General features: G+C 39.1%; 3 protein-coding genes across 4 annotated transcripts; 2 read left to right on the plus strand and 1 right to left on the minus strand.

The window, feature by feature from the left end:
* Window positions 1-313: 313 nt before the first annotated feature.
* On the minus strand, window positions 314-7,358 carry hscb (HscB mitochondrial iron-sulfur cluster cochaperone). Its single transcript, XM_038703058.1, has 6 exons — window positions 6,856-7,358; window positions 6,657-6,753; window positions 1,940-2,029; window positions 1,633-1,777; window positions 691-738; window positions 314-544 (listed from the first exon to the last, which is right to left on the minus strand). Exons 1-6 carry the CDS (start codon window positions 7,233-7,235, stop codon window positions 450-452), a joined length of 855 nt encoding a protein of 284 aa, XP_038558986.1. The 5' UTR covers window positions 7,236-7,358; the 3' UTR covers window positions 314-449.
* A 9-nt stretch (window positions 7,359-7,367) lies between these two features.
* On the plus strand, window positions 7,368-17,124 carry lrrc8ab (leucine rich repeat containing 8 VRAC subunit Ab). 2 transcript variants are annotated; one of them, XM_038703056.1, is made up of 4 exons: window positions 7,368-7,517; window positions 8,180-8,305; window positions 10,340-12,458; window positions 12,619-17,124. In XM_038703056.1, the coding sequence occupies exons 3-4, from the start codon at window positions 10,347-10,349 to the stop codon at window positions 12,892-12,894; spliced, it is 2,388 nt and encodes a 795-aa protein (XP_038558984.1). In that variant the 5' UTR covers window positions 7,368-7,517; window positions 8,180-8,305; window positions 10,340-10,346; the 3' UTR covers window positions 12,895-17,124. The 2 variants fall into 2 exon arrangements, with proteins under 2 accessions (XP_038558984.1, XP_038558985.1); XM_038703057.1 differs by lacking the exons at window positions 7,368-7,517; window positions 8,180-8,305 and adding an exon at window positions 8,345-8,986.
* Window positions 14,700-19,854, plus strand: ppil3 (peptidylprolyl isomerase (cyclophilin)-like 3). The gene is made up of 7 exons (XM_038703528.1): window positions 14,700-14,710; window positions 17,844-17,973; window positions 18,254-18,328; window positions 18,524-18,617; window positions 18,717-18,784; window positions 18,905-19,023; window positions 19,200-19,854. Exons 1-7 carry the CDS (start codon window positions 14,700-14,702, stop codon window positions 19,324-19,326), a joined length of 624 nt encoding a protein of 207 aa, XP_038559456.1. The 3' UTR covers window positions 19,327-19,854.
* The last annotated feature ends 87 nt before the right edge of the window (window positions 19,855-19,941 follow it).

The raw sequence follows: 19,941 nt of genomic DNA on the forward strand, positions 1-19,941 counted from the left end.
GGTGTTATGTCTCCACCTAAAGGTAACCTGAGGAACTGGATGAGAGCCCCATTCGTGTGTGAGTCCCACATGACAAATGTTGAACTGATAGGCAGGATAATCATATAAACACTCTGAGCAGCATTTTAATCAGACCCTATTACAGATCTCTGTCATTTTAAATGATACATTAGGTGCAAGTGGATGTGATTATGCTTGTGAAATTAGTGGAATTCAAGGGGGACACCGTATGCATCCAATCCCACCCTCATATCTATATAGCTTTTAATCAAAAAAATATTACATTATGAACAAATCAACATTAAGTCAGGTGTATATTATGCATTACAAGTAAAGTTTTATTATTCAACTAGAACAATACATTTACATAATCCCAAGACAAATGTACAATAACTTGTGCACCTAACTTTTGTGGCTACAAATATAAAATACAGGGCATAGGGGGGAAATTACATGAATTCAGAAAGTTTTTCCTTCACTTTCTCTTCTATGTTTGCATAGTATTTCATTTGGGCAAGTAGTGCTTTGGCAGCTTGAAGCTCTCCTGATTAAAAAAAAGAGTGCAAAAGGAAGTTCAATCAATGACTCACTCAGTAACTTGAATGAAAGCTTCAACATAGATCATAAAACAAACAAAGGAATGAGTGGGAGCAACAGAAAACGCTCCAATGCAAAGTCTGAATATAATACCTTTAAGAAGGGCAGCGTCTATCTCCTTTGTCAAGTCTGCCAGTTTCCCTGCAAATGAGAAGGACGCAAGTTCCAGATCTGCACGTGTTAACGACTCACGGCACATATGGTGCTTTTTATTCCTACAAACTCAAAGGCACATTCGCTGCTGAGAGTAACTGCATGATTTGAGATTAAACAGACCACATTAGAACATATTGTGTTAACACAGTTTGATGTGTGCACTACACAGTACATGGATAATTTTAGTTTACAAAATGGGACACAAATTGAACAGCCTGTGTAGGCATAGATAAATCCCTCATGTATGCATCATTCATTGGTCTGAAGTTTTCAACCTTGTGCATATCAGTGGTAGGTGACTATGCCCATTCTGTAAGTCAGTAATTTCATGAAATAAAATCCAATGTGTGGCAATATTTATGATCCACATTATTTTTGCATTAGCCATTACATTCTTTGATTACTTTTCTATATAGTAGTTTTCATCATTAGGGGCAGAGTCTGCCCTTCCCACCCCGGATTCAAACAGCCTACATATACACATCTACAACATGAGCTTTTTTGGTTTCGCTATAAACAGATACACCTGTTGCTCTTCTGTTCTTTTTCTGACAAAGTAGCTGCTGCGGGAGTGTTGGCTGTAGTATTAAACCATGGTAACCAGCGGCGCCGCCAAACCAACCAGAACTGAAATCCGAAGGATTACTACTTCAGCCCTTAAAACAAAATCATATCTCAGCCAACAACTAGTTCAGCCAAAAAGTGATTTTTGTTTCATTTTAATAATTTCTTCTAGGCCTGGAAAGGTAAAGCTATTCATAAAAACAAGCAAACATCTGAAAAAGCTACACCAATTAACTGGGTACATTTACTCCTCCACCTGTGCCCATTTATGATCAACAATCAACTCGAATTGCCCAGCCAGGCATTGCTGTTTACCTTTTGTGTCGTGGCCAATCTTATTGGCTTCTTCTGGAGTCTGTGCTTCATCAAGGGCTTCATTGATCTCCATCAGCTCCATTAGAAACTTGGAATCAGCCCCGGAGTCGGTTCCCTCTTCTATACATATCCCCTGCATCTCTAGCTGAAACACAGGATGGGAGTGAATCAAACTCAACTGCTCTTTTAAATGCAAGTCACTACTCATGACTGTCAGACGGTGAAGATGTTCCTCTAGAACGAGCAATCAGACAGACAGAGCTTACAGTTATGAAAATAAACTATTCATTAGAAGTTTCTAACTCACCATATAAACGCCACGACTCAAAGGCTTAAGCAGAGTCTTATATGCTTTGTTCACAACAGCCGACTGGCCTTCTGAATACTCCTGTTCTTTCTGCAAAAGAGGGTTCTGTTAAGTTTGCTTCTAATGATGGCAAGTTCAGTCCATAATCATTCATTAAAACTGGGAAAGAAAAGCTGTATTATTGTGATTTCTAACTAGCATGCTGTGCATTTGGAACAAAAAATATTCCCATCATGTCAAACTGTCACAAAAGGGAATAACATCTGAGCTATTTTACACCTTGCCATCCCAATCTATACCACTGTCTATTTCGTAAACACAAATTCCTTGGTGATGCTGACAATTAGGTGTATGACATACAGGTACTGTTTTGTAGTCGTGCAGTTTGGGACCCTTTAAGGGATGCAGGTGTAAGTTTGACACGACAGATGTGTGGAAACAAGACGGGGAGGAAAATATGTTGGAAATGGTTGGCAGATCCAAGTACATTTTGCAGCTATCAGGTCTGTCAGCTCTGGTGAAAATCAATAGTCTCAAGCTCTGGCCCATGGGCCCATCTCGTGGAGCTGTTTCTGTAATAAAAACCAGTGCAGTAGGTGGCTGCCTTGTAGCCTTGTATAAGTAATGAGTTTTCTATATATGATGAAGACCCCTGAGGCTGGAAGATGTCTAATTAAGAAAAAATGGCCAGAGGTGCTGATAAATAAAACAGAGTCAGTAGAATATTGGACAGGTTGTGTGTGAAGAAACCATTTAGGCTACCCCTCCTCTCTTACGTTCTGCTGAATATGAGTTTAGCTTAATATCATGACAACATTCTGCATTGTGCTTTTCCACCTCAGTGTACAGAATAAATTAAGTGCAACACACCACTGCTCCTCCTTGTACTCACAATGCTTATTCTTCTAAACTGCCATGCCGTTTTTTTAATGATCCACGAGAGGGAAACTGGATAATGTGAAAATTCTGTCATTTGTATACCACTTTGTAAAATAACCTATAAACACATGCCACTTTGAACAGCTTAGGTGCACTGGGACATGTCTTCTTTCTTTCTGTAACATTTTTAAAGCTTCACTAGTCGAGGTTTTATATCAAGTACAGGCTAACCTGTCATCAGCCTAACTGGCTTTGGGCTGAATGTGATTTACAAGTTCATCAAATCTATTTTTCCATGCAAAAATTAAGGTGCTAAAAAGTACAATGGTCTACATATATGAAGTGATAAATTAAAAGGGAAGCAAAAGAAAACAAAATTAAATTGTTAATCCCCAAAATGTGTTATAAAGAAACAACTTCCTGTAAGTTGCCACAAAACTGTAAGTGATCTCCAAATCAGTCTGTCAGATTAACACAAAACTTGGTCCAGTAGTTTCCCAAGCCCCACTGAGGCTGTGTGCAAAACATAGCACCTTTAGTTGGTGTTTTTGTTGCCAAAAGTCATGAAATATGTGAAGCTCCTCCTAGGACGAGAGTCCGATCTGCATGAAACTTTGCACTAATTATAAAGTGTATTTCCTAAACAGCAGTGAGTGCTCCATACAAAGACAAGGGAACAAACCAAAATTAGATCTCTTTCCTGTCTTTTCCCTTTAGCCTTTCAGTTTAAACAATCACCCTGAATTTCCTGTGTCCACTTTATTAATGAAATTCTATATATTTTCTTTAAAGGGTACTCACAGCAGCAGAGGCTGAGATATGCACACTTTTAGTCCCTAGCATGAGTCAAAAGTGCCAAAACACTGCATCAAACATTTCCCATAATGCAATGTGATAGCACCTTTCATTAGACCCTCCTTGCTAGGGAAACACCCATGAATTTAAACTCCACTCCCCAGTTTGTAACAGGTTTTCTGTGATAAATTTGCAGACTTGTAGCCCAAGCTAAAATAACCCTGATTACATCCCAATTACATAATCGTGGTTGACTTGATGAACTCCTCCAGAGCCATAGAAGACATTATACAACTGTTTTTGCAGTTCTGAAGTATCCCTTTAAAATTACAGTTCAGTTAACAGTCGCCTCTTTCTGTCAGCTGGAGTCACTAAAATGCAAAATTGCTCAAGCCAGTTGATTTTTATTGGCAAAATATAAGATTATATTATAGGGCTCCACGATTAATCTAATTGTCAATTGCAATCGCGATGTCATTATGTGCAATTACATAACAGTAAAAAGTGTGTGATTTAATAAAACAAAATAAGCGTGTGTGAGCTCTCTCCTCTGTGCGCTGCAGTCTGCTCATTATCTCCGCCCACACCGGGCTCTTGCATGTGGCCCTAAAAATAGATAAGCCTACCTGCAATGAGGAAGGTGATTTATGAGCAGTGTGCCAGTAACTTTTAAGACAACAACCTACAGTAACCCCCAGCCCCTCGGCTAATCGTCAAAACATAGTCAGACTCGCCACCGGAGCAACGAGAGAAATCCTCTGTGACAGAGACAGAGAGACGTCGTCTGCAGCTGAAGCGGCCAGACAGAAGAAAACTGGGAGAAGATAAAGAAGGTTGGGGTTTGGCTCGCTGGCCACTTAACGTTAGCTGTATCGGTGCCTTTTGTTGTTCAACATCTTCAACGTTTCATAAAGCCGAAGTTTCACTTTTTGTTAACTGACCAATCACAGCCTGAATGGGGCGGGACATTAAAAAAGTTTGACATGCTACAGCAAATCATTAAATGTTGAACAATATGATTATGGACAAGTTAGTACTTAGCATTAACAAATTAGACACCAATGTAGAGCATTTTGCTTGCACAAGGATTTAATGAATAAAAACAACCCACAGAAATGAACTAGTGGTAAAAAAGTATAGCCTACTATTATATGAAATTCTAATGAATGTAGTATTTAATATATTATTATTATACAAACAGTAAACTATTAACTAAACATTATAGTCTTTATTTAATACACTCATGTATACTAGTTCCTCCTCCAGGTGGTGGATAGAGTCTCATACAGATGTAGATTTAGCCAGAGCCAGTGTGCCAATATTTGCTGCTTCTGGCCGCCTCTTCCTTAGAACAACTTGTTCCCCTTGTTCTTTATTGTTATAAATATTGTTTATCGTTTAACTTTGTTCAAGTTAAAAAATACACATTTCAAAATGTCATTATTGCGCGCATTCCTTGATAATTAAGCAAGCAGACTCATAGTATAATTTGTTCCATTATATCGAATCGCATTCGCAATATTGTCCTCAATAATCACAGTATGACTTTTTCTTCAAATTGTGCAGCCCTAATTATATACAGGGCAAGAACTAACACACTGAGACAAGTGCAGCTCACAAATATCCACTGTGTATTTGATGTGAGCTGAAACTAGTTACTAACAGATAACGACACCTATTACGACAATCGTTTCAGTCATTTTTTAAGGAAACCGCCAAACGTTGTTGGTTCCAGCTTCTAGGATGTAAAGATTTGATATTTTCTTTGTCAGGATAGTGAGTTTGAATATGCATTTTAATTTTTTCCTTACCTTTTATAAATAAAATCATTAATCGAGTAATCAAGAAAATAGAGGGGGCATTAATCAGTGTTAAAGACAGACATTAGTTCTGCCCTATATTTAATTTAAATAATTATTGCCAGTTGTTTTGGGATACAATTTACGCTTCTTGCTTTTCCTCCTCTGCCCAGATATGCTTTGAAGTCATATTTTGACTTTCAGCTTCAACTGCACAGCGTATTTAGACATGTAAGCCAGTATTTCTTCCTTAAAAACTCTTCAAGTAAACTGAGCTGTTAATACCACAGATCCACTCTAGCAGGAGTTATGAAATATTAATAGAAAGGCTAAAACAAGAAATTCCCCGAACACAGCAACAACAGTCAGGTGCTGGTGGTTTGCATGATTTGGCAATGAAAAAAATCAAAGATCAAAAACAAGCAAAACAAATAGAAAGGTCTTCACATATGTCAGACAATTGAGTTTTCGTTCAATTTTAACTTTCACTTATTTAAACTTTGCTGAACTTGTAATGACGTTCACATAAAGCTTCAACAATGATCAATCAACTGTCAACTATTAAATCAATTGTCAGCTGTTCAGTTAATTGGTTATATGTAATTTTTTAAGAAAGAAAGTAAAAATTCTTCTTAAATGTGAATAAATTCAGGATCTTACTGTGAGTATTTTCTTTTTAAGTTTACAATGTATGGTATTTTGTAATAGATTTTTTTCAGAGCAGAAATCTTAACAAGTCAGAGCAGAAAAAGCGGTGTAATTAATAGTATAATAGTACTGCGCATGCTGACTTACTGGAATCGCCTCCTGGGATACCTAATGGAACTGAGCCATTATTGTTATTAGACACACCTATGCTAAAATATCATTACTTGCACTATAAAAGTTCTCTTGTCTTTCCTCCTGTCTTTATTATTATGTAGCTGTTCATGCCTTGCCTTGACCTTGTTTGCTTGGCAGCTTAATATAGGGAAAGCTGCATTAGGAAGACCTACATTGTTAGGATTTGTGTTTTAACAAAGCCATTTTTCAACTTTGCCCCGAGTTATTCCCTTGGCCAACTCACAACGAATCATACTAACAAAACAAAAATGCACAGTCAAGTGGCATAATAGGGACACAGGGTCAAACACAATTTCCAGTGCCACACTTGTACTAATAGATAGGACAGTCTCTCAGCTGACTCATAAACCATGTTACTCAACTGATCTCTATTCAGATTCCCCTTACATACCCCTGCCTACCACAGATCTCTGGCTGAAGTTGTCTGGATGTAGAGACCGCTGAAGCTGCAAGTATCTTTTCTGCAGCTTTTGTGTGTCCAGCGTGAATGTGTAGTCACTGAAAAGAGGCAACACATGGTAACATGAAATGTTTTGGTCACAAAGTGACTTAAATAAATACCTGGATAGCGAGTAAAGGCACATGAGACCAGACACTCACCAGTCCATAATTTTAAAGTAGGATGCCCCTTCTTCAGGGGGCTGGATTACTTTGCATGACATGCAGAAAAATACAGGTGTTTTGTCAAGACGCTGTTTGCAATTCCAGCAGTTCAGTTTGACTTGACCTGTACAGTAATTCCTGGGTAAACTGACCGGATTAGTGCAGGAAATTAGCTTTTCTTCTTTTCCCAGTGTTTTGAAGTTTGTGTTGTTGTGCCATGTGTCCTTCGTGGAGAAGCCGGTTGACAGCATAAACTGTGCTGAAAATGTAACAGCAGCTTTATAAACAGACTGTCGGCTCGCCATCGACCAGTTCGGGTGCAGTAACGTTAAAGCTCGGGGTGAGCACACAATCCGCAAAGACTTCAATGACCACATGTCCCAAATTTAAATTATGCTGTAAGCTTCTCCTTTACTGTCAAAACACCCCTCTTTCAGAAAGAGGAGAGGAAGAGCGTTCTTCTTCCTGTATGTTTGCTAAAAGCACCACGCCGCCATCCATCGCCGTGGCGGTGAAAGCGGGGAACTATCCCGGAGGTGCTGGAAAAAACAACAGCTAGCAAGCTGAGCTGCTAGCACCAGCGAGGGCAATTTGTTAGCAGCAAGTGGTTAGTTGTATTAAACAGGTGTTGGATTGGATCGCTGCACACCAAACATTAAGTAAGTTGAACACCCTGGCAGTTTTAACACACGTTAGCAATGGATCGTGGTCGTATGAAGTTCAGCGTTTGCCAAGATGTAAACTTGCGATTGATACAGCTGGTTGTCAGCATGGCTAGTTTAGCTCACAAGCTAACAGCAGCCTAGCTTAGTTTGCTAACGTGTTTTAACAGCAAAAATCTTTTTGGTTTGTGGTCGGTGCTTATAAGTAAGCTTGTTGTCAGATACCAGTGTACTTCGTCAGCGATAGCGTGTCACGGTATTGAATGGTATATAGAAGGAAAAAACAACATCCAGCTTTAACTTTCTGCTGAGAAACGCTTGCTCCGCTAACTAACGTTAGCCAGATGACAAAGACATTCCATGCTAACGTTACAAGCGGTAACTGGTGGTTAGCCGGTAACGTTACATCTGAATTAACATTCACACTAATCATATATGGCAGGATATATTACACACTCCTTAATAAGAGCCATACATTTAAAGGCACACGCCATTTATTGTAAAGTATTGTTGTTTAAATATAACTTGGATCAGTAATAGGTATGCACGTAACTTTCTTTGCGCTTCTTGCTAAAGTATGTCTCTCCTAAGTTATGCTTGTAACGTTAAAGAGCTGGAGCCATTCTTGCTTATTTATTTTATATAAATGTCTTTTCAAGGGCTTCTATTAAACCCCATGGCGATGAGGGAGGCAATGGTCCATGAAGAGTTTTGGATACGCAGAGAGTGGCTTGTCCACCAGGGTCATCATCAGGTACTGCAGCACAGATAACACCTCCAAACAGGTGAGTTTTTAATTTATTTACTGAGGGTACTTGTTGCTGCTAAATCATCAACCCAGTCCAGGCTACTTCACTAGAATAGGTAACTGTTATGTGGACAAAACTTTCTCTGAACTGGGGCCAATCTAAATATGCTTATTTGGCCAAGGATCAGACTTGGCGTCTTGGCTCCTCGCCTTTTATAGTTTCCTAACAAAGTACAAGCTCTGATGACTGCCAGCTCCAGACACTAGTTGTGTATGTGTAGGTGTGTGCTTTTGGGGGGCGGTGGGGCTACAAAAGGTGACGGTAGAGTATTCCATAGAGACACTGGTTGGAGACAGCAGCTTCTATAAGGTAAACAGGATCTCCTCCTGAAGGTTAAGGGAGGCGCTTCTCAAGGCCCCCACAGACAATACTCTGGGTATTGTTAACGGAAATGGCTAAGAATAGAGAGCAGGGGAGAAAGGTGGCTCCTCTGGCGGTCCTGTTGTTTGGGTTAAACAAGCCAAAACGGAACATCATCTTTAGAAGAGTGACTCCTCAAGCTTACATGCTGGGCGTGTCACACTCGCACAAGGCTGGAGGTTGATTTGGAGGGCTTTATCTGGCTCTAATGTACAACAGCGGCAAATGAGTAGTTGGGGATCGCCTCTGAGTTATTGTGCTTTACTATTCGGATGTCTAAGTAGGACCACCTTTCAAGTGAGTTTAAAGCTTTATCTGTCCTTACACAAATGTTGTTCATGTGTTATTTTGTTTTTTTTTTAAGTTCAGTTATATTTCATACGAACAACTTGGAGTAATAACTGGCTCTTGCTGCCTGTGTGCTAGGTGCAGACGTGTTGTTGCATGGATATAAACAATATTTACTCCTGTCCTTTAAATGTCATGTTATTTCGCTTTATCAATATCAATATATAATACAATAATTGGAGGGAATGGTCATTTTTTTATGTATCTTTATGGTGTGATTTTGGTAAGGATCTGTACCAAACAAAGATGCTTTTGTAAGTCTGTAGAATATGATGTTAAAATGGTATTTTTACACACATTTTTCCTTTAACAAATTTTGCACCTCCTGCAATATGAAAATTGCAGTAGACCATATTGCAATTGCTATCAAATTTCAATTAATTGTTCAGTCCTATTAGCAGCATTACTCATTTTGGTCTAATACATCCAGCAATGTTAAAGGGGTAGATACTCTGATAGTTGGTAGAGTATTATATCGCCCACCTCCTAGCCCTAGTTAGTTGCGATGCATTTATGCAATGACCAATCTGTGTATTTATCGCATTGCTATTGTGTAACAATGCAATTTTACAGACTTTCTTTCAACTTTTTCTAATTGTATAGATACTTTATACAGTTTGAAGTACTCCGTTTAGGTGTCATAATCCGCATCAGAAGAGAAAATGTGGGGTCAGTGTGTTTCTACTAATTAGAGTGCCCTCCCACTGAAAATCAGATGCATAGGGTTTTCTTAATTAAGCAAATTTACTCATTTCTTATGTTTATAGGCCGCATACATTTTCAAGGCAGCTGTTTAATTTCCTCTGTGACATTTGGATTTTTTTCCCCACTTCTACTTCTTCATGGAGACAACCCATTCATTCTTCACATTAATCTTGTAGGGACTAAATTAAAATGGAGACAGATAAACTTTACATTCTATTGATGGCTGGTTTGCCATTTGGCCACAGCATTTGAAATGCTATGTTCAGTATGTCACCCAATTTGAAAGCAAGCTTAATTGTGTCTTTTTAACAATAGTAAAGGCAGGGATCCCTGTTTTGTTACTCGTGGCAGCCTTCAGATTAACTGTCTGGAATGTTCTGATGGATGACCTTGTTAGCATGTTAGTATTGATTTGTTGTCTTGGTATTGTGTTGTAGTTCAGGTAAAGGTTGCTCAGGCATTTGAGAGAAAGAGCTTTTCCTTTTTGATTTTGTAGAAAGCCATATCTGTAAGATTTTGATGTTTAACAAGACTATATAATTCACTACCACTGTACTCAATTATGATTGCGCCCTCAACCCTTTTTTCCCCCCACAGATAAACCATGATCCCCATCACCGAGCTGCGGTACTTTGTGGACACACAGCCAGCATACCGCATCCTGAAACCATGGTGGGATGTGTTCACAGACTACATCTCTATTGTTATGCTTATGATTTCTGTGTTTGGAGGGACACTTCAGGTCACCCAGGACAAGATGATTTGCCTGCCCTGCAAATGGGTGGTCAATCAGACCTGCAAGAAGAACTTCAATTCAACCCACACCACATCATTGTTCTTTGAGCCCAAAGGGATCCAGTATGATCTGGACCGCCACCAGTACAACTACGTGGATGCTGTGTGCTACGAAAACAGATTGCACTGGTTTGCCAAGTATTTTCCTTACCTAGTATTACTTCACACCCTTATTTTCCTAGCTTGCAGCAACTTTTGGTTTAAGTTCCCACGGACTAGTTCCAAACTAGAGCACTTTGTATCCATCCTGCTGAAATGCTTTGACTCCCCATGGACCACCAGGGCACTGTCAGAGACAGTGGTTGAAGAGAGTGACCCAAAACCAATGAAAATGAACGGCTCAATGGACCACAAAGAGTCTGTTATCAGTGAGGATGTTGAAGCAAGTGTTCCTATGCTCCAAAGGACAAAGACACGCTTTGAGCAGGGCATTGTAGATAGAACAGAAACAGGGGTTTTGGACAAAAAAGAGGGCGAACAGGCAAAAGCCTTGTTTGAAAAAGTGAAGAAGTTCCGTATACATGTTGAAGAAGGAGACATTGTGTACAGACTCTACATCCGTCAGACCATCATCAAAGTCATCAAGTTCGTTTTGATAATTTGCTACACAGGGTATTACGTGCACGACATTAAATTCAGTGTTGACTGTTCAGTAAATATAGAGAGTCTGACAGGTTACAGCGTGTACCGTTGTGCTCACCCATTGGCTACACTTTTTAAAATCTTAGCCTGTTTCTACATTAGCTTAGTAGTGGTGTATGGTTTGATCTGCATGTACACACTTTGCTGGATGCTTCGGCGCTCTCTAAAGAAGTACTCCTTTGAGTCAATACGGGAAGAGAGCAGCTACAGTGACATACCCGACGTAAAGAATGACTTTGCATTTATGATGCACATGATCGATCAGTATGACCCTCTGTACTCTAAACGCTTTGCCGTGTTCCTCTCGGAAGTAAGCGAAAATAAGCTGAGGCAGCTCAACCTCAACAATGAGTGGACATTGGACAAGCTCAGGCAGAGGATTACCAAGAACTCTCAGGAGAAGTTAGAGTTGCACCTTTTTATGCTGAGTGGCATTCCAGACACAGTATTTGACCTGATGGAGCTGGAGGTTCTTAAGTTAGAGCTTATTCCCGATATCACCATCCCCCCAATCATCGCCCAGCTGGTTAACTTGCGAGAGATGTGGCTTTACCACACACCAGCCAGAATCGAAGCTCCTGCATTGGCTTTTTTGCGTGAGAACTTGAAGTCTCTGCACATCAAGTTCACTGACATCAAAGAGATTCCCTTATGGATCTACAGTTTGAAGAATCTGAGTGAACTTCATCTGACGGGAAATCTCAGCGCTGAGAACAACCGTTACATTGTCATTGATGGGCTCCGGGAGCTCAAGAGGCTCAAAGTTCTTCGTCTGAAGAGCAATCTCACCAAGCTACCTCAGGTGGTGACTGATGTGGGCATGCACCTTCAGAAGCTATCCATCAATAATGAAGGCACCAAACTGATGGTGCTCAACAGCCTGAAGAAGATGGTGAACCTGACGGAACTGGAGCTAATTCGCTGTGATCTGGAACGCATCCCGCACTCAATCTTCAGCTTGCACAACTTGCAGGAGATTGATCTGAAGGACAACAACCTGAAGACCATCGAGGAGATCATCAGCTTCCAGCACCTTCATCGGCTGATCTGCCTTAAGCTCTGGTACAACCAGATAGCCTATATTCCCATCCAAATTGGCACACTGACCAACCTGGAGAAGCTCTACTTAAACAGAAACAAGATTGAGAAGATCCCCAGTCAGCTGTTTTATTGCCGCAAGCTGCGCTTCCTTGACCTGAGTCATAACAACCTAACCTGTATCCCTACGGACATTGGCTGCCTCCAGAATCTTCAGTACCTGGCAGTGACGGCGAACAGGGTGAGTGCTCGGATTATTCATTTTGTCTGTGTTGATTGTTCATTGCATTGTATATCGTTACAGTTTGCAACAACTTGTCTGCTGCAGGTAAAATTTATAAAAATTTAAATTTCTCTCCATTTCTCTCCCATCACAACATCCTCCCCACCTTCAAATAAAGATTGAGAGCCTGCCTAATGAGCTGTTTCAATGCAAGAAGCTTCGCACTTTGAACTTGGGGAACAATTGCCTGCAGTCGCTGCCGTCGCGGTTTGGAGAGCTGACCGGGCTAACACAGCTAGAGCTGAGAGGAAACCGTCTGGAGTGTCTGCCCGTGGAGCTGGGCGAGTGCCGACAGCTAAAGAGAACCGGTCTCGTGGTGGAGGAAGACCTCTTCAACACCCTTCCCACGGAGGTCAAAGAACAATTATGGAAAGTTGACAAAGAACAGGCTTAAACCGGTCTGTGGCTGTAAATGAAAACAGATACTTACCAACTGGGCCCTGACACTGTGTAGGAACACCTGTCCCAGTGGGCTTCCTAAAGCAGGCTGTAGTCTTGCTGCAGTGTACTGTAAGTAAGGTTGGGTATCGAGAACCAGTGCCAGTTTGGCAGAACCAAAATACTGCTAGCTGCTGGTTATTCTCTTAATTCTTAACTACATTCGATTTTCCTTCGTCTCCGACTTAGCAGGCATTATAACCAAGTAATTATGCTTTTTAACAATAATGTAGCAGTGCCATTATGCTCAGCTGCATGTGTTTACATTGTATGCTACGCAGTTATGTTGGAGAAGTTGCAAGTAAGCAAAACTGTGGGCCAACTTTGACAATGACAGAAAAAGACCAAGTTCCCATTGTTCAATTACTATAACATCAGGTTCCTATCTTATCAAGATATAGTACAATATAAAAATAATGTGTCTAGTATTGCTAGTTTTTTAAGTGAGATAGCAAGGTGATCTCTAAGACATCTCCCTTTATTACTTGCTCCACTTATTTTAAGTTGTATCAAACTCCCAATTCCATCATAACATGTTAAGGAGTTGACATCTGATTATATGACTAAATGTTATATTTGTATGTGTATATAGGGAATGACAATACTAATCACAAGCAAACTACACAGTCAACTTAGCATGTTTGTATCAGAATAGCGGCTGTTCCATGGCTTTGAACTCCCTGTTGTCCAGCACTGACCTGACATAAATTGTAACTCTGGTGGTCATTGTTTTTTTGCTGTAGAGGGATGACCATGGCCTTCAAATACACATACGTGCTGGAAAATCTTGAAAGTGACATAACAAGGATAACTAGTGATGACTCATGCCAAGAAAGGTTATGGAGTCTGAGAGGGTGTTGTATAAGGTGTAAGGGAGGGGGTCACTGAGTACATTGCACTGTTAGTAGAGCAAATGCTGTAGAGGCAGAGGAGTTGTCTTTGGTTGGCCTGAGTCTTGGAAGCAGTACAGCATGGGGTATTAGACTAGAGAGTGATGTCCTTCATTGGAGCCATTTTGGCAGAGTGGGGGGCAGGGGTAGATGGCGTCTCTGGGGAAAGATGTGCAGTGTGTTTGACCTAGTGCTTAAGGAAAAGCAATGATTTTACTGCTACCCAGTGGACTAGTATTACAAAACATCACCCCCATACAATTACATTTGTGGAACATCTTATCAACAAGCAGATACCCAACCCTTACTGCCAGTATACTATTCAGTATTAATAAAACAAACTGAACAAATCTGGGGAAAATGCTGAAAAGGTTTTGAACGAGGTGTGTCATGTCTGTGTCAGTATTCAAATTTAGTTCGTACAGGATAACAACATTTAAATGGAGCCTCCAGAGGTTGATCATATGTCCGAAACAAACGCAAGTCTTTAAATGTGTTTTGTAAGCGCCTGGCCTAGTGTTCGTTTCAGTTTATCATAACATTGTAAGATTAGTATGTTTCTACCTTGATAGGGTAGTATGAGATAAACAGCCATCTTTAAACAAAAAATGTTGAAATTGCTATATTAGATTCATTAAGGTGTCATTTTAATTTTGTTTATTTTATGTAAAAACAACAAAAAAACCATTGCAATAAGGTCTGAAATTGCCATTTCATTGTAGTGAAATTTGAATGTATAGCTTTTTAAAAAAGCTCAAAGCATTTTTATTTTTTTTTAAACATGAAACGTTCCACTTACTGAAAAGAAAAATTGTAATTTCATTTGTCATTGGGGGGGGGGGGGGATTAGGGTGCATTTTTGAAAAGAACCATGGTTTTCAGGTCAGTTGCCTTAATGTTAATTCACTCCTCCTGTGGTATGTCATAGCCCTACGTGATAATGGGAGTAACACTTTGATATGTTTTAGATTTTGCTCCAATGTTTCATTTCATCACTTCCTGGTGACCTTTTACAAGTGACCACACTTGACACCAGTGTTAAATTTGGGGTCTCAGATGTGATCATGACCCATTATTTTGTGTTGTAGCGTCACCTTGTGACATTGGCTTTGCAAACTTTATTTTTACATGAAGGTCTGCCTTAATGCAGCTTCAACTCTCCTAACCGGTGTGACTTGCGCACTGCTGACGACTACTATAGAGTGTAAAAGTCAGAAGGCATGAACAATAACAATGACAATTTCCAGTAAAATTTCTTATTTGTAAAAGTGATCTAGAACTTAAGCATTTGGGATTAGATTTGGATAACTGCTCATTTTGGGAATGGATGTCCATCCATCCATCCATCCATCGGCAACCGCTTATCCTGCGTACAGGGTCACGGGGGGCTGTAGCCAATCCCGGCTGACATCGGGCGAAAGGCGGGGTACATCCTGGACAGGTCGCCAGTCCATCGTAGGGCGGGAATGGATATGGTGGTGGTTTTTAATTGTGGATATTGGATTTTTTGAGAGAGTCAAAATAAGTGATATCTTCAATTAACAAAACTTCATCTGTGAGTTGGTAAAACTTTGACTTGACATATTTTTTGTCTTAGTTTCTCATAATTTTGGATTAGTGTCATATTTTGTCACAATTATGGCTTGATTTCATAATTGTGGGAGACTTAAGGAGAATTTATATTTTTATCATTCTTAATGTCTTTTTTTTTATTGTCATAAATGGGCTTCCATACTTTTCAGGTCAGGTCATGTAATTGTGGTCATTTATTTTTCTGGTTTCAAAGTGTGTTCATTTGTAGAGAAATGTTTAATAATTTTTGCCTTAGTGACTTTTCTGCACTTGTGTTTTGCCACAGTAAGTAAGCCGGACAATGCTGTAAATGTGGAATTGAAGATCAATGCACAGCTCTGACACAGCACAACACACAATAGGGTCTCTTGTGTTTACCCTGAGAAACAAAAATCAGTTTATGTTTTAATAAACCTAACTGCAAAGAAAACCTGGACAGTAGCAATATACAGTACAGTAACTGGGTTGAAAAGCATAGGAATAGTTTAAGCTATGTACATTCATGTCCGTAACATGTTTAACTATGCTATATTGTGCAATATTGCCTTTATTTAAACTATGTAAGTAGTAGTGATGTAGTTTTCTAATTTGCATGGGCATTCTTCTTGTCACATTCATTTTAGTGTGATGGAAGTAAAATTTACATAAATGCAAATAATGGTATGCAACTTCACGTATACAACAAGTTTTGTATTTTTACTGGGATGGGAAGTTTCAACAGAATGACTTCGAGGCATGAGATTAAAACGCTGTTAAAGTAGTGTTACGTTTTTCTTTGTTTGAGAACTACTCAGAAAAACTAATTCATTTTTGATCCTTTTATGTCCCAACTGGAGCATTTTAAATGGCATCCAGAACACATCAGCAATATACACCACAGATTAAGACAATCAGCTATTCTAATGAAGAGTGACATCAGATATCAAATATAAAGTTGTTGCAGTAAGCACTGCAAGTAAATGGTCAGTACACTTAAAATATATTGTATAGGTTACTAGTAAAGTGGTATCAGTAAATAGGTTAGCTTTTTATCTCATAGTTATTGTTAATCTTTTTGTTCTCTGTATTTTCCCTCCTTTTTCATAATTTGGACTGATTTTGTTTTTGACAGCTATTAGTATTATTACAATATAGCTAAATTTCTCAGGAAACCTGCTAGTACTCACTTCTTTTTTGAGTTGCCTATTTTTTTATTACACCTTGTATGTATTAATTTAAACAGTTTTATACAGTTACAGTTTTATATGCATTTCTATACATTATTTTCTAGTTTGGTGTATTTAATATTGACTGCTGGTTTTAAAACAAAATCTGTTTTGTGTTTTTAAAAAAAAAACCACTTGGTTTAACCTTGATCCTGTGTTTTCGTCAATGGCCATGCTTAAATTGAGCTGTATTGTTTCAGAATTGTGTCCTCATTGTGGTTAGCACAGATAAAGTGTTATCCACATGTATGTATGATGGCATGATGAGACTTTCTTACTCCTTGATGTCATTTTTGTTCTTTCTCTCAAAATAATTTTTCCCCTCAACATTTCCCAAAATCCAATCATAGATGTACAAATTTGGCTTCATGCATTGTTTGTTTTTTTGTTAATAAGAAAATCATCATCGCATCAGTATTGGCATGAATGATGCAGCAGTGTGTATTCTGTTTGCACATGTTTCCCATCTTCTCCTACACACACAATCCACTGGAGGTAAAATAAAGTCGTTTGAACAAATTTGACTTGGTTTCTGTTGGGTAAGGGTTTGAATGTTGTGAACATTTCAGTTCTCTCTAGTATTTTGGTATTGGGTAGAGAATCTGTTTACTGCCCAGGTACCATAGTGGATATTAGTCAGTGTGATAAATCAAAATACTATTCAGACGTTATTTAGAAGGAACTGGAGAACACCTGACAAAGACATGCTCACACTTTTATTGCTCCAGCAAGCAAAACCAGGGTCTCTGTAGTTATTGGACAGTCTTTCTAAACACAAGGCCACTTACAGTTAAACTACAGTTGCCAAAGTCTATGTTAATACAAAACTGGATTATCTCCTGAAAATTATAAACCATAATTAACACAATAGAGCTGACATGATGAGGGCCTTATGGGACATCCTGCTTTATTAACTGATTTTTAGGCCCTGTCTTGAAGATGGTCCCTGTGACAAAATCTAGTTTTTATTAAGACATTCATTATCTGTTTTGAGCTTATAGGCCTTTGTTTTTGGTGCCAAAATTAATGTATTTATTTACTCAATAACAAATTGGTAATCCTCATAGAAAAACTGTAACGAATGCACAGCAAATGGAGAAGTTAGGTGGATAATAAGGGCCCAGAAGTTTTGTCCTAGGGGCCCAATACCAGGTTAATCCTGCCATGTCTTCAAGTGTACACTGCTTCACACATTTATAATATTTGCAAATAGCTCAATGATTGGCTCATTATAATAGTAACAAATGTATAGACCTAGAGCATGTGAATGATAGTCAATTCCTTGCGGAACCTTTCAGCGCTGGGCTACTGCACGTAGACGGACATGTTTCACCGACACACTTGTTCGTAGACGCAACGTTTGAAATGGTAAATTTTATTGTAAAATATTCCAGTGGGTAGCTGTCAACGTGAAACTAACAAAACAGTTTCAGAAGCTATTAACTAATAAGATGGTTTAACGCAGATAAGTTTGCTACTAGTCAGTCCAGAAACGTCCCTTTTGTAGTGAGAACTAACACTCGTTTTGCAGCCTCAGTAGCGTTAACAAGCTAAGCTAACGTCGGCTAACAGGCAGTAATGAATGGCTGTTCCTGCGCCTCTTAAAAGTTAACGTTAAATGATTTTCTTTCTTTTCTCAATTTCATAGGCGGTTACCCTCCACACAGATCTAGGTGAAATTAAAATTGAATTGTTTTGTGAGCGCACACCGAAAACATGTGAGGTAAGTCAACTACAGTAAAGTAAAGTTACACGCTCCAGCTCTTCCAAAGACTTCAGACCTGCTAGAGATACGTTAAAGTGGTGTTCTGTGTCATTGTATTATTATAGATTACAGATACTTGCTTTTTGTTTGTGTTGTGTTTTCTTCAGATTTCATGTGAACAAAGTCATGGAGTATATTTTTTACTGTTCACAGAATTTTCTTGCCTTGTGTGCCAGTGGGTTCTACAACGGCTGCATATTCCACAGAAATATTAAAGGTTTCATGGTTCAAACTGGAGACCCGACAGGTAAATTACAGGATTGTTGTTGCATTTCAATACTAAAATGTCAGAATTCACATCCTCACTTCCTGTCTATGGTTTCCTATGTTTGGCTTCACCGCTCAGGCACAGGCAAAGGTGGAACAAGTATATGGGGTCGCAAATTTGAAGATGAGTATAGTGAACACCTAAAAGTGAGTATCTACTAACTCCAGCTTGTTTGTCTATGTCAGGAAGAAGCATTACCTAATATTTCAGGAGTCCGTCTTTTAACATTGTCACTTTTGTGTTCTTTCCTCATTCTTTTCTTTCAGCATAATGTAAGAGGAGTGGTCTCAATGGCAAACAATGGCCCAAACACAAACGGCTCCCAGTTTTTCTTCACATATGCCAAACAGCCCCATCTGGACATGAAATACACAGTGTTTGGAAAGTACGCAACCTTTTATACCAGTAAATGGGTGTAACAAGGAGAGGATATAAGAGAGGGAGACACACACACAATGAAAATGTTTTGGCTCTACAGACAGCCAGTTAGTGTGCTTAGCAGTTATTGATTAAAATATAATTTATGATTGCAGCTGACATCTTGCTCTATTCAAAATGTAGGATTATCGATGGCCTGGAAACACTGGATGAACTGGAGAAACTGCCCGTCAATGAAAAGACGTTCCGACCACTGACTGAAACTCGGATAAAGGATGTCACCATTCATGCCAATCCTTTTGCGGGATAGGCCACTTTCTCTTCAAATATGCAGATAGGCCTTTAACAGATGTGGACTGTTCATCATGCCAGCTTATACAGTGTGCAGTGTACCTTTCCGACATTACACTGGATAACTTGTCAGAGGCTAGAAATTGGAGAGAAATGCAACGACCAGGATCCTGACAGAGGTCATTTGGGGAGAAATTACCTTATGGTTTAAATAAGTCAACCCATTCATTGCTGACCATGGATTAGTGCCAGATATTGCATGCCAGAGCTAATGTCAGGTGTATGCTTTCTCCACTTTCTAGCTACGTGGTTATGAATTTTAAGAAATGGTTTGCATCTCCTTCAAAACCATATTGATGTGACAAAACTTTTGTAATGATGAAGTTTAGGTATATTCTTAACATATTGCTCTTCATGCATTCACAATTTGGTCCAAAAACAAAACACTGCTTACTTTGTACAGCACTGCTATTATTTTTTTTCTTTCCTGATAGATTCTGTAAATAAATTGCCAATGTTTTGTACTGAATAAAATTTGTACAAATAATGTGTTCAGTTTTTAAAGCATGATTTCAAAACATCTGCGTGCAAAAATCAGCATTTTCAAATGTCTTCATTGAAAGAGGCAAGATCC

The sequence above is a fragment of the Micropterus salmoides genome, unplaced genomic scaffold (genome assembly GCF_014851395.1).
Source record: "Micropterus salmoides isolate LMB-PRFRI ecotype aquatic unplaced genomic scaffold, ASM1485139v1 Ms_hic_scaffold_7, whole genome shotgun sequence".
NCBI lineage: Eukaryota > Metazoa > Chordata > Actinopteri > Centrarchiformes > Centrarchidae > Micropterus > Micropterus salmoides.